Genomic DNA, 14372 nt, shown 5'->3' with positions numbered 1-14372 from the left:
CTCAGCGATGAGTAAATTTGCCTCCTGTTTTCCCAGGTTTTTCCAGGATTTTCCAGGGAAAAATTCCCGAATTTGAGAAAAGTTAAGATTGGATTCCCTCAGTCTATTGGTACTACTCCGAGACTGAATAAAATTTTCGTCAATTTCCTCATTTTCTGGCAGATTTTTTAGGTTTTCCACAGGAAACCATGAGACAAATTTACTCATCGCTGAATTCCTGCACTTTTGGCGATTATGAGTAAACTAAACTCAAATTTGGGTCGTTCTCATTCGCCGTGTATGCAAAAGGAAAAGAGCCCGTGTCGCTACTTGATAGCAAACTACTCATAATGGGAGGAGTCTTTGTAGCTTTTATACCACTTGGTTGCACATCATTCTGCTTTAACCTGAAAAGATATAAAAGAGCGCTGCTGTATGGCATTAGCTTATTCTTTGCTCGACTGTCGAGCTGTTCAGTCCGTATTTTCGCTCGAGTTCTCGATTCGATTTTGTTTCGTTTTGTGCTGTCGCGTTGCGCCGTGGAAGTGTCGCCACCTTCTCGCGTACTGGCAAGTTTAATTGAACTTGCAACACGAAACAAATGGTGCGTAAACGTGCCAATGAGCCAGCAGCGGGCCCTTCAAAGAAGGTGCTAATCAAGCCCAGCGCGTCGCAGGATGACGCCGGAAAACGAGTACTGCAAGCCAACCAGTATGCAGTACTCCCGGAAGAAAATGGCGATGGTGACGCTGTTCCCATTGCAAGACGAGAGCGGATTCCTCCGCTTTTCACGCCAGTGAAGGGTGTTGCCAAGTTGGGTGCCGAACTGGCAAAACACAAGCTGCTGCCTCGCTTCAAGCTTTGCAGCATCGGTACAAAAAGCATGTGCTCCAGCTTGGAGGAGTACAAACAAATTGGAAGTTTCCTGAAGAACAACAACGTGGACTTCTTCACGCATGATCTGCTATCGAGCAAGCCACTGAAGGTGGTTTTGCGTGGATTACCGTCGTTCGAGGCTGCTGCGGTGAAGTCCGAGCTGGAGCGGCTTGGGCTCCAACCTGAGGCCGTGTTCCAGATGAACCGGCGTCCCAACCAAAACACCAGCTTCCGTGATCAGTTGTTCCTGGTGCATTTCACGAAGGGATCCACCAGTCTTGCGGCTCTGAGATCCAAAATCCGGGACCTGTTTCAGGTCATCATCAGTTGGGAGCATTACAAACCCCAACATCGTGATGTAACGCAGTGTATGAACTGCCTCTCATATAGCCATGGCACCAAAAACTGCCACATGAAGACAAACTGCGGCAAGTGTGCTGGAACTCACTCAACTGCGTCCTGTGAGCAAGTCGATGACATCGAGTCAACGTGTGTCAACTGCGGTGGAAACCACCAAGTCTCCAATCGCGGATGTCCCAAGCGAGTGGAGTTCATTAATATCCGTCGGAAGGCCACAAGCAACAACCAGCTCGGTCGCCTTCGTAATCATCGTTCGCCTCCTGTACTAACGGAAGTCCAGTACCCAGCTCTCCAGCCCCGTCGACATGTTCCGAACCTAGCCCCGCTTCCGCTCAACAACCAACAAGCCAATCCCGCGAGTATCCAAATGGTTCCCAACAGTCGGACAGTTCAGCATCGTCTCGCTGTTGCTGCGGCCCAGCCAATTCCAGGTTCATCCACCGCCCCTGGTTTATCATACGCTGGTGCTGTCTCAGGTGAATCTGTCGACGATTCTCCGTTCACCTCGGAGAAACTTGTGACGCTCGTGGCCGAGGTCATCATCATCATGCATACCTGCAAGACTCGATCTGAACAGCTTCATGCTGCCTTGACCAAGTATGGACCGTGAAGCAATAAAAAATGCAAATTGGAACGCTTGCTCACTGACGAACAAAAATACTCGATTTCCTCAACGCCAAGGAAGTGGACATTTTTTTTTTTTTCCTTTGGTTTGTTTTTTCCGTCGATCTTGTTTTCCGTGCTGAGCACCAATGCTACCGACGTGCCAGGAAGGCAGCTCCCACACCTGGACCCTACCTATCGACCCATCAACTCATGAACCGGGGACCAACGGCTTTACTTCCCATCCGAAGGAAGGCGTGATCAGAGATGTTATGCCTCAGAACATCCCGGCGGCGCCGACTGGGATTGAACCCAGGCCTGCTGGGGTGAAGAAGTGGACATTGCTATCATCACCGAGACGCATCTGAAGTCCGAACTGAATGTATTCCTTCCCGACTTCCGGCTCGTCAGACTTGATCGCACCTGCTCTGGAGGTGGAGGAGTGGCCATCGCTGCAAGACGGAACATCAGTTGCCGGCTGCTACCAAACTTCCAGTTGAAAACAATTGAAGCCATCGGAGTGGAGGTGAGCACATCACTTGGCCCAATCACCATCATCGCGGCCTACTGCCCCAAGCAAACCAACATCAGGGACGGGTCGTCAGTGGCCCTCCGCAAAGACATCATCAAACTCACCCGGAGGATCGGGAACTTTATCATCGCTGGCGATCTGAATGCAAAACATCAAACTTGGGGCAACGGTCGGAGCAATAGAAACGGCATCATCCTCAATGAAGACCTGCAAGAAGGCCACTATACCATCTTGGCCCCGGACTCTCCCACCCGGTTGAGTCGGTCTGGGATCCATGCGACCATCGACATCTTCGTAAGCAACATGGGACACAACGTATCGCAACCTGTGGCATTCCAGGAGCTGAGCTCGGACCACTACCCGGTGGTGGCCGAAGTTGGATCCTCGGTAAACCGATTCGAAGCTTCCCGGCGCAACTACCATCGAGTAAACTGGGCGCAATATCAACACTGTGTCGACACAACCATCGACTACGATGTCCAACCGGGGACGTCGGAAGATGTTGACCGGTGTCTACAAACCATCGAGGAGGCGATTTCCCGGGCCAGAGAACAACACGTGCCAGTATCCAGACAGGTGAGTAACACTCTGAACCTTGACAGCCCTACCAAAGATCTCATTAGACTCCGTAACACCATTCGTAGGCAGTACCAGCGTACTGGCCTGCCTAACTTGAAGACCAATTTTAATCGATTAACAAAGGGCCAGGATGGTGGATCTCAGAAATAACGATTTTGCTAGTAAGATCCGCTCTCTCCCAGATTGTGCTTAGCCCTTCTGGAAACTTACAAAAATTCTTAAAAACAAGCCTAGGCCCATTCCCCCACTGACCCCACTGGATCGTCCCAGCGACCCAGTGGTTCATCTGATAACTCCTGAAGAGAAGGCTGCCGCGATAGGTCAACACTTCGTCAGCTCCCATAATCTCGGACAAAACATCATCAGCCCTCATGAATCTGAGCTTGCTGAAAATGCAACCAATGTTCTTCAGATTCCTAACATTTTTCCAGAGGAATCCGAGATTACGGCTGACGAACTGTTGGCCTATATAAAATCATCTAAAAACATGAAGGCCCCAGGTTTGGACAACATCCTGAATCTGGAACTAAAACACTTGAGTTCCAGATTTTACAACCATCTGGCACTGATTTTTAATCAGTGCCTCAGACTTGGCTACTTCCCCTCGTGTTGGAAGTCAGCTAAAGTCATACCCATCCGGAAACCTGGGAAGGATTCGTCCTCTCCTTCAAGTTATCGACCAATCAGCCTTCTCTCAGGGTTATCAAAACTGTTCGAAAGACCACTGTACCACCGGCTCCTAACATCTGCCGATGAAAACAACTTGTTACTCGAGGAACAGTTTGGTTTTCGGAAAGGTCGTTCGACCGTCCACCAGCTGACTCGAGTAACAAACATTCTCAGACGGAACAAGTGTGTTTCGAAAACATCTGCCATGGCGTTGTTGGACGTTGAAAAAGCATTCGACAATGTCTGGCATGATGGCCTGGTGTTCAAATTGCAGCAGTACGGTCTTCCAATCTTCCTAGTGAAGATCATAAACAACTATCTATCAGACAGGACGTTCCGAATCTCTCTGAATGGCATCTCATCGAATGCTTTCAACATCGGTGCCGGGGTTCCACAAGGAAGCATTCTTGGCCCCATCCTATTCAACCTGTTCACCTCCGATATGCCGGCTCTCCCTGATGGTGGATCGTTGTCTCTGTTCGCAGATGACACATCCATCGTCTACAAGGGTAGGGTCATCGGAGCTCTGACTGCCAAACTTCAGAGAGGCCTGGACGTTCTGTCTGAATTTTCTATCCACAGGAAGTCAACCCTGTCCCTGAAAAATAAGCTTGCTGTCTACAAACAAATCATCCTTCCTGTAATCGAGTACGGTATGCCAATCTGGGAGAGTTGCGCAAAATGCCATCACCTTAAACTCCAAAGGATCCAGAACAAGATCCTTAGGATGGTCCTAAACAGCCCCCCGCGGACTATAAATTCTGATATCCACTTCCTGGCTGGAATTCAAACATTAGAAGAACGGAGAGTATTTATCCTGGAAAGGTTCAGAGACACCTGTCTGAGATCAAATCATCAGATCATACGTGATCTAGCACGTTAGGTTAAGTTATACTCGTAGTTAGGTAGGTTATCACTTTTTTCAATTCAAATAAAACACATCCCCAAAGGGATATTCTGTAAACTAGTTGAAAAACGCAAATATTAAATTAGAATATCAAATTAAACAAAGATGAAGAGCCAAGTAGGCTAATCAATTAAAATGATAAATCAATGTACTACCATAATCAACAGAAATAAACATAATTTTACTACTTATGGCATTAGCTCATTTTTGCTTCGGACGCCATGGTGAACAGCAATAGCAGCAGTAGGAAGGTGGTGGCTAGTCCACTCCTTCACACCTAAAAGCAACAATTGACTGGTCGTGGCAAAGGAGGAAAAGGTCTGGTAAAGGAGGCGCCAAGCGTCATCGCAAAGTTCTTCGAGATAACGGCCATCGGTCGTCTGGCTCTCCGTAGTGGTGTTAAACGTATCTCCGGTCTGATCTACGAGGTGTGCTGAAGGTGTTCCTGGCAAATGAGGTTCCTGATGCTGTCACCTACACTAAACACGCCAAGCGTAAGTGGCCATGGATGTCCTCTACAATAAAACGGCTCTTTTCAGGGCCATCAAGCTTATATCAGTAAAGAGTTGGAATAGCATTTATCTGTGCCTGTTTGTCCATATTCAGAACCACAAGCCCCCACCGACCACACAAAATGCTCTCCAGAGTTGTGATCTTGTAACCAAACTTGGAAGCAGGGGTGCAAGTGATTTTGATTGATTCTCTTAATCAACTTTCTCTTTGAAAAAATTACTACAAATTTGGTACGCCTACAATTCAAAATCGGAAAGAGTTGAGATAATAGATAATTGATCAATTAAAAGAACTAAATGCTCTTCACATTTATTCCGTCCCCTAGCGGTCCTACGTCAAGCTTCCGTTCGTGCCTATAGGCACAGACCCTTCTAGTTTTTCATGTGACTCAGAAATTTATGTATCGAATCGAAAAAGACCGAACTGTAAATTAGACCCATGTGGTAAATTCCACACAAAAACGTCATCACCAAAACTTGAAGATTTTGAAATCTACATTGGAGCCCGTTGCCTAACCCACTGTTCACTGATGCTAGCGTGTATTCAATTTTAGCATTTTGCAACAAACTTTGAATGTCCGCAAACTTCTATCTACAGCCAATTAATCCTCTTCGTTGACCTCACGTACCATTATTTGAAGATCCCAAACAAAACCGACCAAATCCCTGAAATACGTCCCCATCCACGCTCGATTCCCAATAGACCACCCGATACTCTCACTGATTAGTTCCGAAATAACAGCTATTTTGTCAAACCCTAACAATAAACAACCGAAATCACAATTCACTGGATGGTTCCGTCGAAATAGCCAACCCCTTGTCGGTTGGGAACGAAACCCGGACCAAACCAACCCACCACGTCCGGACCGTGCCCAAAGAAGGACACCCACAGGACGCAAATCTCATAAATTTTGTTTAATTAAATTTTCAGATTATGCCGTGAAATATCATTCCAATTTCGCACCCGTCTGCCGCACGGACTGCTGGTGTATCACAACGTCAAGACCCCGGCCGGCGTCAAGCTCGACCCGTACGCCCTGTACGTCATCGTGGAGAAGGGCCAGCTCAAGGTGGTGCACGTGTTCGGCAACCACTCGACCAGCGTAACCGTCGGCGAAGGCCTCAACCGGGACGAGTGGCACAGCGTTATGGTAGGTATTTGTCCTGCTGTTGCCCTAGTTGTTGGTGCATAAACACACCCACAAAATGGCACTGTCGGATGCACTGCTTTAACATACTGAGAAAAGTCACGTCCTCCATGTGGCCCAGGAAACCTAATTGTTTATGCGAACATGTGTGTGTGTCTGTGTGTGAGCCTTTACTGGGAAATCCCCGGGGGTGTCCTTTTGCTTGGAACCCCACGCTCGGGGGATTCCATTGTCAGTCAAAATGGAATTATGATGAAAATTAAAATCTAAACATTTCAGCATAATTCAATTTCGACTGATGGAATAACAATGTTTCTGCCTTCGGGAACGAATATGGTCCGACTCCGCTTCTGAAATCGATAGAACCATATACACTTTAATCTTCCCAAAGCCATCTCTTGCTAATCGTAGCAATTTTACGTCCACACCCTCATAAAGCTCCGGAACTCGGCTCGACCCTTGCATGACGATGATGATGATGATGATGACGATAATCTCTCCGACGACGGACGACGTACACGATGCACTGCGTCTAATCTCCCGTTTGCTTCCTTTTCCAGGTCCGGATAGACGTGCACGGGGCCCGGCTGATAGCCCGTGTTGATGACCACAACGAGGAAGTCTACCTCAAAGGGCTGAATCACGAAACCAACTACGGCGTCTCGATCAACCTGATGTCGGTGGTGCTGGTCGGAGGTAAGAAGAGCCGAAGGCCCGTGGTTTACCTTGGCATGTTTACAATTTATTACTATCATCAACAACATCCTCGTCGTCGTCGTCGTCTTCCGACCTATCAACCTCTGCTGGTATGCCGGTTGGTTGGTTGGTTGGTTGGTTGGATGGTTGGAAGGAAGAAGTCTGCCTATCGATTGACTTCCATTCAATCGGTCCTTCATCCATCGACATCGGTGGTGGTGGTAGATTGGCAAAAAGGTTCATAATGAAGCTTGACAGACTGCTGGCTGATAGAAGCTATACTGTTGCAGTCTGCCAGTAGCTGAAAGCACTTATCACTGTAAATTACGTACTTACGTCTTCATAAAATGGTTCAATAGGGTTGTCAAGGATTTATATTCAGATCTGAACTCAACCTTGAGTCACAGCGAAACCTCAAAATCCAAATTGCTGCCAAATTTTGAGAATGACAGTTTGATTGTCTGACCGTTCTGATTTGTATGGGTTCTAATTACCCAACGTTGCGGCTGTTTTTAACCGTCTTCTTCAGGGTAAACTAATGTTGCAATAATTCGCCTTTCTTTAATCCTGTAACTATTTTCAAATTATAAATTTCAAAATCGTTTTTATATACTGTTGGGGAACTGGATAATTGGCTCCTTCGACTGGGTGGATGCTCAACACTCGGCCTCTTCGAATGGGTTAATGGCAGTAATCTATAAGTTGTTGGTGGAGAATTCTTCCGTAAAATCACAACACTCGCGGCTTAATTAAAACAGTCTATTTAACAAAAAAAACACTAACTACACAAACTACATTTATTGCCTTAATCTAACAATGGGCACTTAATCTAAACGATACAAAAAAACTAGCCGTGTGGCTCTTGACCGGCGCTAACGATCGGAGAATGCTAACTAAACCTATTAGCTCCTAAAATAACACTGGTCATCCACAGACCGACGATCGATGATGTTCGGGGCTAGCCGTTGGGACAGGGAGAATTAGATCTCTCTCTCTCTCTCTCTCTCTCTTACACTGAGGCAAATATACGTAAGAATTTCATAATGCTTGACTTAAGAACGACACATATGAATTTCATGAATCAATGATTTTCGTCTAACATGAGGCAGCTCTTATAGGCCTTTAACCATTTAATTTTCCCAAGCGTTAAAAGACGTGTGGTCAACACATGGGGCCTGTAACCTCATCGTCCATGGTTCGGTTCCAGTCTGCTCCATTTTATAATTATTTTTTTTACAACTTTATTTTTCATAAGGCAAATCAATAAAATTTATACCGATTTCTTGTGGCTAAAATTCATAAGTGGTTCTTATGGAATTCTTACGTTCTTTTGACTCAGTGTACGACTGGCCCAACTCCCACGAGCATATTCACCACTGCGTTTAGAATACGCAGTGACTCCTATACGCAAGCAAAAGAACGTAAGAATTCTATAAGAAACACTTATGAATTTTAGCCATAAGAAATGAGTGTGAATTTCATTAATTTACCTTATGAAAAACAATGTTGACAAAAAATAATAAATAGGTGCAGACTGGAACCAGAAAATGGACGTTGAGGTAAGGGGGCCCGTGCGTTGACCACTCGTCTTTCAACGCTTGGGAAAATGAAATGGTTAAATGCGCATAAGAGCTACTTCATGTTGCCCGAAAATCATTCATAAGCCACGCTTATGAAATTCATATAGGGTAAACGCTCCTATAGTTGCGGTACGTTAGAAGCGTTACCCAAGTAACCAAAAGTTCCGCATTCAACGATTAAAATCACTTTCAAGTTCCGTAAAGTTCAAATAAAGTTCCGAATGAACCTTCAAGTTCCATAAAGTTCAAATAAAGTTCCGACAGAACTTTCAAGTTCCATGAAGTTCAAATAAAGTTCCGACCGAACCTTCAAGTTCCATAAAGTTCAAATAAAGTTCTGACAGAACTTTCAAGTTCCATAAAGTTCAAATAAAGTTCCGACAGAACTTTCAAGTTCCATAAAGTTCAAATAAAGTTCCAACCGAACCTTCAAGTTCCATAAAGTTCAAATAAAGTTCCGACAGAACTTTCAAGTTCCATAAAGTTCAAATAAAGTTCCGACAGAACTTTCAAGTTCCATAAAGTTCAAATAAAGTTCCGACAGAACTTTCAAGTTCCAAAAAGTTCAAATAAAGTTCCGACAGAACTATCAAGTTTCATAAAGTTCAAATAAAGTTCCGATAAAACTTTCAAGCCACATGAAGCAATCCTCACAAGTCTTTATTAGTAACAAAATTTAATGTACGTAAATATTAAATGATTAGTGGCCCGAATAAATCATAATTCTTATATTTATGCAGTGCATCAACATTTTATCCAAACATAAAAAAAATTTAAAAAGTAATTTCCTGGATTCGAACCCGTGTATTTGGCATGCGATCTACTAACGCTAACCACTGCGCCACAAATGTGTTGGAATACCATGCGGGCAAATACCAATTTAAAATTCATCAAGGTGTTGTGTTTCGTATGCAAGTCAGTCAGCTGGCACTGACAACTCCAACAGTAGGCGGGACAACAGCTCACTTTAATATATTTCAGATGACGCAGCGGTTCGTGCTGGGGCTCTCGCGCAGAAGGACTGGGTTTAATTCTTCAAACAGCTTAAATTCTACTACTAACGCTGATAAATCAATACACATTAATACCTGTCTTTAGAAATAACTTTCATAAAAGTGCGAACTTAAACATAGAATTGGTGTAGAGGACAAAAACCTTTTTTATTTTAGTTTCTAAAAGTTCCGTTCAAGTTCCGCCTGAAGCTGCTTAGAATGCTCTTCAATTATTATACCGGAACTTTCAAGTTCTTATAACGACTTAAAAATGAGGCTGCTTAGAATTCTAAAGACCATCACCAACTAAGCTGCTTAAGCCACAAATGGCCTTTTATCAGAACTTTTGGTTACTTGGGTAGGTTCCTATAGTTGTGTATTGAGTCTCCATACACAACTATAGGAACCTAACGCTTCTAACGTACCGCTACTATAGGAGCGTTTACCCTATGTTGTGCATAAGTCGAGCCTTATGAAATTCTTTCGTCTATTTGCCTCAGTGTATACAATCTTCCATTCAGCCTGGCATCTCACACCGTATCGGCTACTCTTATTGTATTCTTATTGTTAGACACGAAGGGTTGTTTATCATTTCAGGCTTCCTACCAGTTTCTGCTCTGACTTGTCTACTCGGCAGAACAATAGGAAGCGGTCGCAGTTATATATATCCAGTGAACATCAGGGTTGTAGTTTAAAGAAGCCGGAGATGTCACTCCTCAACATATACCTTAATAATCCCAAGTAACCGATAAAGCCATTGCTCAGCAGCCATAGCCAAAAAGGCAAAAAAAAACGTGGTCCCGAATGGAAATTTATCATAAAATAGGCATTTAGAGTATCAAATTGAAATATCAGAAGAAAAGAGTCTCCTACAAAGCTGTTCCTAACAGTAAAGTCCTCAATTTAGTGTCAATTAATACCAGGATGGTTCTTATTATCATTGAAATCATAAATTTATTTGGAGAAATAAAAGTAAAAATTCTTCGGCAAAGTTGTAGCTCAGCTTATTTCAAGTAACTTTGTCAGAAAAAAAAACTTTTTTGATGTAGTACTACGTCTTTCATTACTATACTGTGGATCACATTCAGAAATCAAAAATGAGACATGTAACGAAAATGGGGGGTGTTTTCAAACGCATATTTCTCCAAAGCATTAATGTGAAATATGTCATGCATTATGCCATTCTACGGGGAGTTTATCCAGCAATTTAGAGGCATATAATACAAATAGTGAAAACAGTTAAACAACTAAGAAATTTAACAAAAAATTGGAAGCATCTAAATTTCCCATAAATTTGCTTAAACCGCAAGGTGTCTTTCTTGTGATCGATTTTGACGGATCGATCTTATATTTGGCTCTAGGATTAAATCAGTACCAAAGAATCGATCTTTGGTAGATCGATCTTTTGATTTTTATTTAAATACGCTTGTTGGTAACTCAAGAAATTATTTCCTTAATTATATTCAATTAAATGTTGTAGTGACGGTAAGGAGCAATGAGCACAGAAGGGAGGTAGCACAAACCTTCAAATGTTGCTGTATTCGTAAATATTGAAAACGCAAATAGTGACGCCATTGTAGGGAGCGATGCTGATGTTGACGTTACGTTCATTAAATTTACTACGCAGTCTATGATGAGCGTAAATTACCATCGATTTTTTCGAGCTCTTCGTGGGCAAAGAATCGATCCGAAAAATCGGAAATTGGGATTCAAGATCGCCCAATCCTACCGCATATCCTTTAGAACTTCGGACGTGTGGGCCATATTCACCAAGCGCGTCATCGTTATGCCGAAGACCATCAACCTCACTCACCTTATTCGTAGAGAAAGCGCCTACTGATGTCAGAATTCTCCAATCACGACAAAGAACAACGTGCACCAAACCCACCGCAGCCAGCTGTTCTATATCTTTTCAGGTTCAAACAGAACGATGTGCAACCGCCCCTGACAGAATTTACCGCCGTTTTTAATGAATAGGGCGGGGCAGAAAGTATATTTTGAGCAGAATATGAAAAAAAAGGATGGACTTCGGATGTTAGTCTAATTTCATATATTCAGAGTGATTTAAGATTTGGGCGTAATTGCATTTGTAAACAAACGCGTCAATTGCCGATTTCTTGCGAATAAAAACTCAATCTCGTAAACAAACAATACCAAATGATAGAGGAACCATTTATCTACCTGCTAGAGTTATTAGTTTTCGAGATTGAGCTTTTACTCTTGAGGAATCGGTGATTGACGTGTTTGTTTACAAATGCAATTACGCACAAATCTCAAATCACTCCGGATATAGACGTACGTTCCAGATATGTTTTATAGTCAGTTGTTGGTAAATCACCAACAGAATATCATCGAATGCATGTCTATGCCTCTTAAGCCTTTTTTTTTCTCAAATTTGAAAGTTTTGGCTCTTGCAAAAAATTGGTTAAAAATTAACGGAATTAAACTTTTGTTTATACTTATAATTGCTTAACAAATACTTCTGAAAAAAAGTGATCGTCAAAGTCCATGTCTTCTTCGGGTTGCCGTTCTAGAGGTGAGGGAGGGGGAGGGGGTGTTTTGCATGTATAAATTTTCCGCGTTTCGGCTTAGTTAAACGGGACCCACCCCATCGCTGGTTGTCAAGATCAGGGCGTCACGAAGAGACTGCTGGCTTTCTTTTTCTGTTAAAGTCGAACAGCTTCGCAGCATTCTAGAACCTCAGTCGGCGTGCACAAACAAAAATGTTCAGTCGCTTGCCTCTCTTTCTCCCGTCGCTCCATTGCTCTTCCTTTCAAGCTTCGGTGAAACGGATGAGCGAAAGAGCGCTCGACTTTGATAGTTTTCTCTTTCATGAAACACATCAACAGAGGTTTCATGACGTATATGACGGAAAATGAAATAACACATTTAAAGCATTTCTCACGTGAAAACACTGACATAAAACATTGCACGTAATATTTTTATTTTATCTTCCATCCATATATTTATCTAGAAAATATGATCAAAAACGGGACATAACGCATTTTAAACAAATTGAAAGAGCGGTGATAGAGTGTTCGTGAAAGGGGATTGAAAGCCATAATGAGGTTTCGTTTAACTAGAAAATCGACGTTAGTTACATTGAAAGCGATGAGCAAAGCACCGACGAGAAGTTCCACAGCCAGCCTTTCATTCTATGCGTCCTGCTTTTTTTATTTTCGTTTCTTGCTGATAGTCTAGCTAGGCGTTATAGAAATGAAGCTTCGAACACGTAGAAACAAAACACGAGTTCATGTTAGAGCTTCGAAAATGTAGAGCCCTGGTCAAGATGATCACGCCGTGATCCACCTTTATCCGCTGACTTGCTCCAGCTTGCTGCAGGACCAAGTGCCGTCCGAAGCGGTAATGAGTAGGGGCACGGCTCAATCAGAATGATGTGCAACCAAGTGGTATTCGATTATGATGACTGGGTTTGGGAAAAAAAACGCTTATTTCATGAAAACACCAGTGTTGAATACTTGGCACTGAGTCTGAAAGTAGTAGACGAAATACGCGTATCTGTCAAAAGATATGCAATTATAACGGAATTTGAAGGAAATAAACCAACCCACTCAAAGCTCTACATAAAGGGATTCCGTTAAGAGGTTCGACAAATTTAAAAGATTGATTATAGGGTAGATGTACCAGTTATGGTTATACGAGCCAATTATGGATTGTTGTAACCAATTCCAAGGCGGTTGTTAGCAACACTGGCAATGTAATTAAGATAGGCGCTGCTCGATTGGCTCTAATTACTAGACCCTCTCTAATAGGAACGTATCGCCATAACTGATATACCTACCCTAGAATAATAATAATAAAAATAATTGGTTTTCTGAGCTGGTTACTCTTGGAGTAAGCATGAGTAACCACCAAGACAGGTTTGATTGTGTCTCGACATTTTTAGCCCAAGAATACTATTGAAAATACTTTTTTTTATCTGGTTCGTTTATTTGGAAGGCTCAATCGTGTTAGCTTTACGGAGCCGATAGTTCATTGTTCTTTTTTTGTAACAAAATTCACTTAATTCTATGTCTAGTAGGAGTTGGGCCGAATACTCGAGGTTAGAGAGGTACATTTTCGAAGGATAGGATAAGGGGAGGAGTTTGGGGGTAGGGTTTCGTTGACTCATCAGAGCGATGTCGCCAGTATGAACGGTAGTGCGGTTCTAGATTCGTCTGGAGTTCGACCGTCTATCGTGACCAGTGGGCGACGATGAGACGGGGGACAAGACAAACAAAAACTAATAAAGCGATACAAAAGACAAAAGAATTAAATTCTTATACTAGACATTTGCAGAAACTCATAAATTGACTGCATATAGCAGAGATCGCGGGTACCCAACACGTCTCTGATAGGGATATAGGGTTGGCTTCCTTGGGCCTCGAGGGTGTTCAAAAGTCGCTCTCTGGTGGCGTCATTATCCATACATTGCCAAACTGCGTGATCGATGGCATCGTAACCGTTTCCACACCGACAGATGTTGCTGTCCACGAGGTTTATTCTATGGAGATGCGCATCTAGTCTACTCATCACGCGAATGATGTCACGACTTAAGTCCAAGCCTTTAAACCACACTCTCGAAGAAACATTAGGAATAATTGTATCTAACCACCATCCAAGATTTACAGTGTCCCAATCGGTTTACCAACTCGAAATGGTATTGAAAGGAAATAAGATGAGTGTCTTTCTAGCAACTCCTATCCCTACCTCCCCGTGGTACCAGCCGGGAACTGTGAGCAACCTTAGGGAAGATCGGGTAACCAACCCCGGTGGGAACTTTGGTCATAGGCTGACAGGGAAGGGGGGTTTGCTTCGGCAAGCCTGAGCGTCTGTTCTCCAGGAGGAGTGGCTCACAACAGCGTCTGTTCCCATGTTAGGGGCGGCTGATCTACGTCCGAGTGCCAGTGAAGGGCTCTAAGCACAACTGTGCACCCTG

General features: G+C 43.4%; 1 protein-coding gene across 6 annotated transcripts in view; it reads left to right on the top strand.

The window, feature by feature from the left end:
- axo (axotactin) overlaps positions 1 to 14372 on the top strand; it is a 213166-nt gene that overhangs the window by 143203 nt on the left and 55591 nt on the right. For all 6 annotated transcript variants that reach the window (XM_065230353.1, XM_065230351.1, XM_065230352.1 and 3 more), the window contains 2 exons: positions 5949 to 6168; positions 6726 to 6861. In XM_065230353.1, coding sequence (XP_065086425.1) covers positions 5949 to 6168; positions 6726 to 6861 — 356 coding nt within the window. The remainder of the gene's footprint in view (positions 1 to 5948; positions 6169 to 6725; positions 6862 to 14372) is intronic.

Source organism: Ochlerotatus camptorhynchus, unplaced genomic scaffold (assembly GCF_037179485.1).
Source record: "Ochlerotatus camptorhynchus isolate MF236.1 unplaced genomic scaffold, CSIRO-AGI_Acam_v1.1 ptg000330l, whole genome shotgun sequence".
Lineage (NCBI taxonomy): Eukaryota > Metazoa > Arthropoda > Insecta > Diptera > Culicidae > Ochlerotatus > Ochlerotatus camptorhynchus.
The sequence above is the reverse complement of the archived record's forward strand: the minus strand, read 5'-3'. Positions and strand labels throughout refer to the sequence as shown.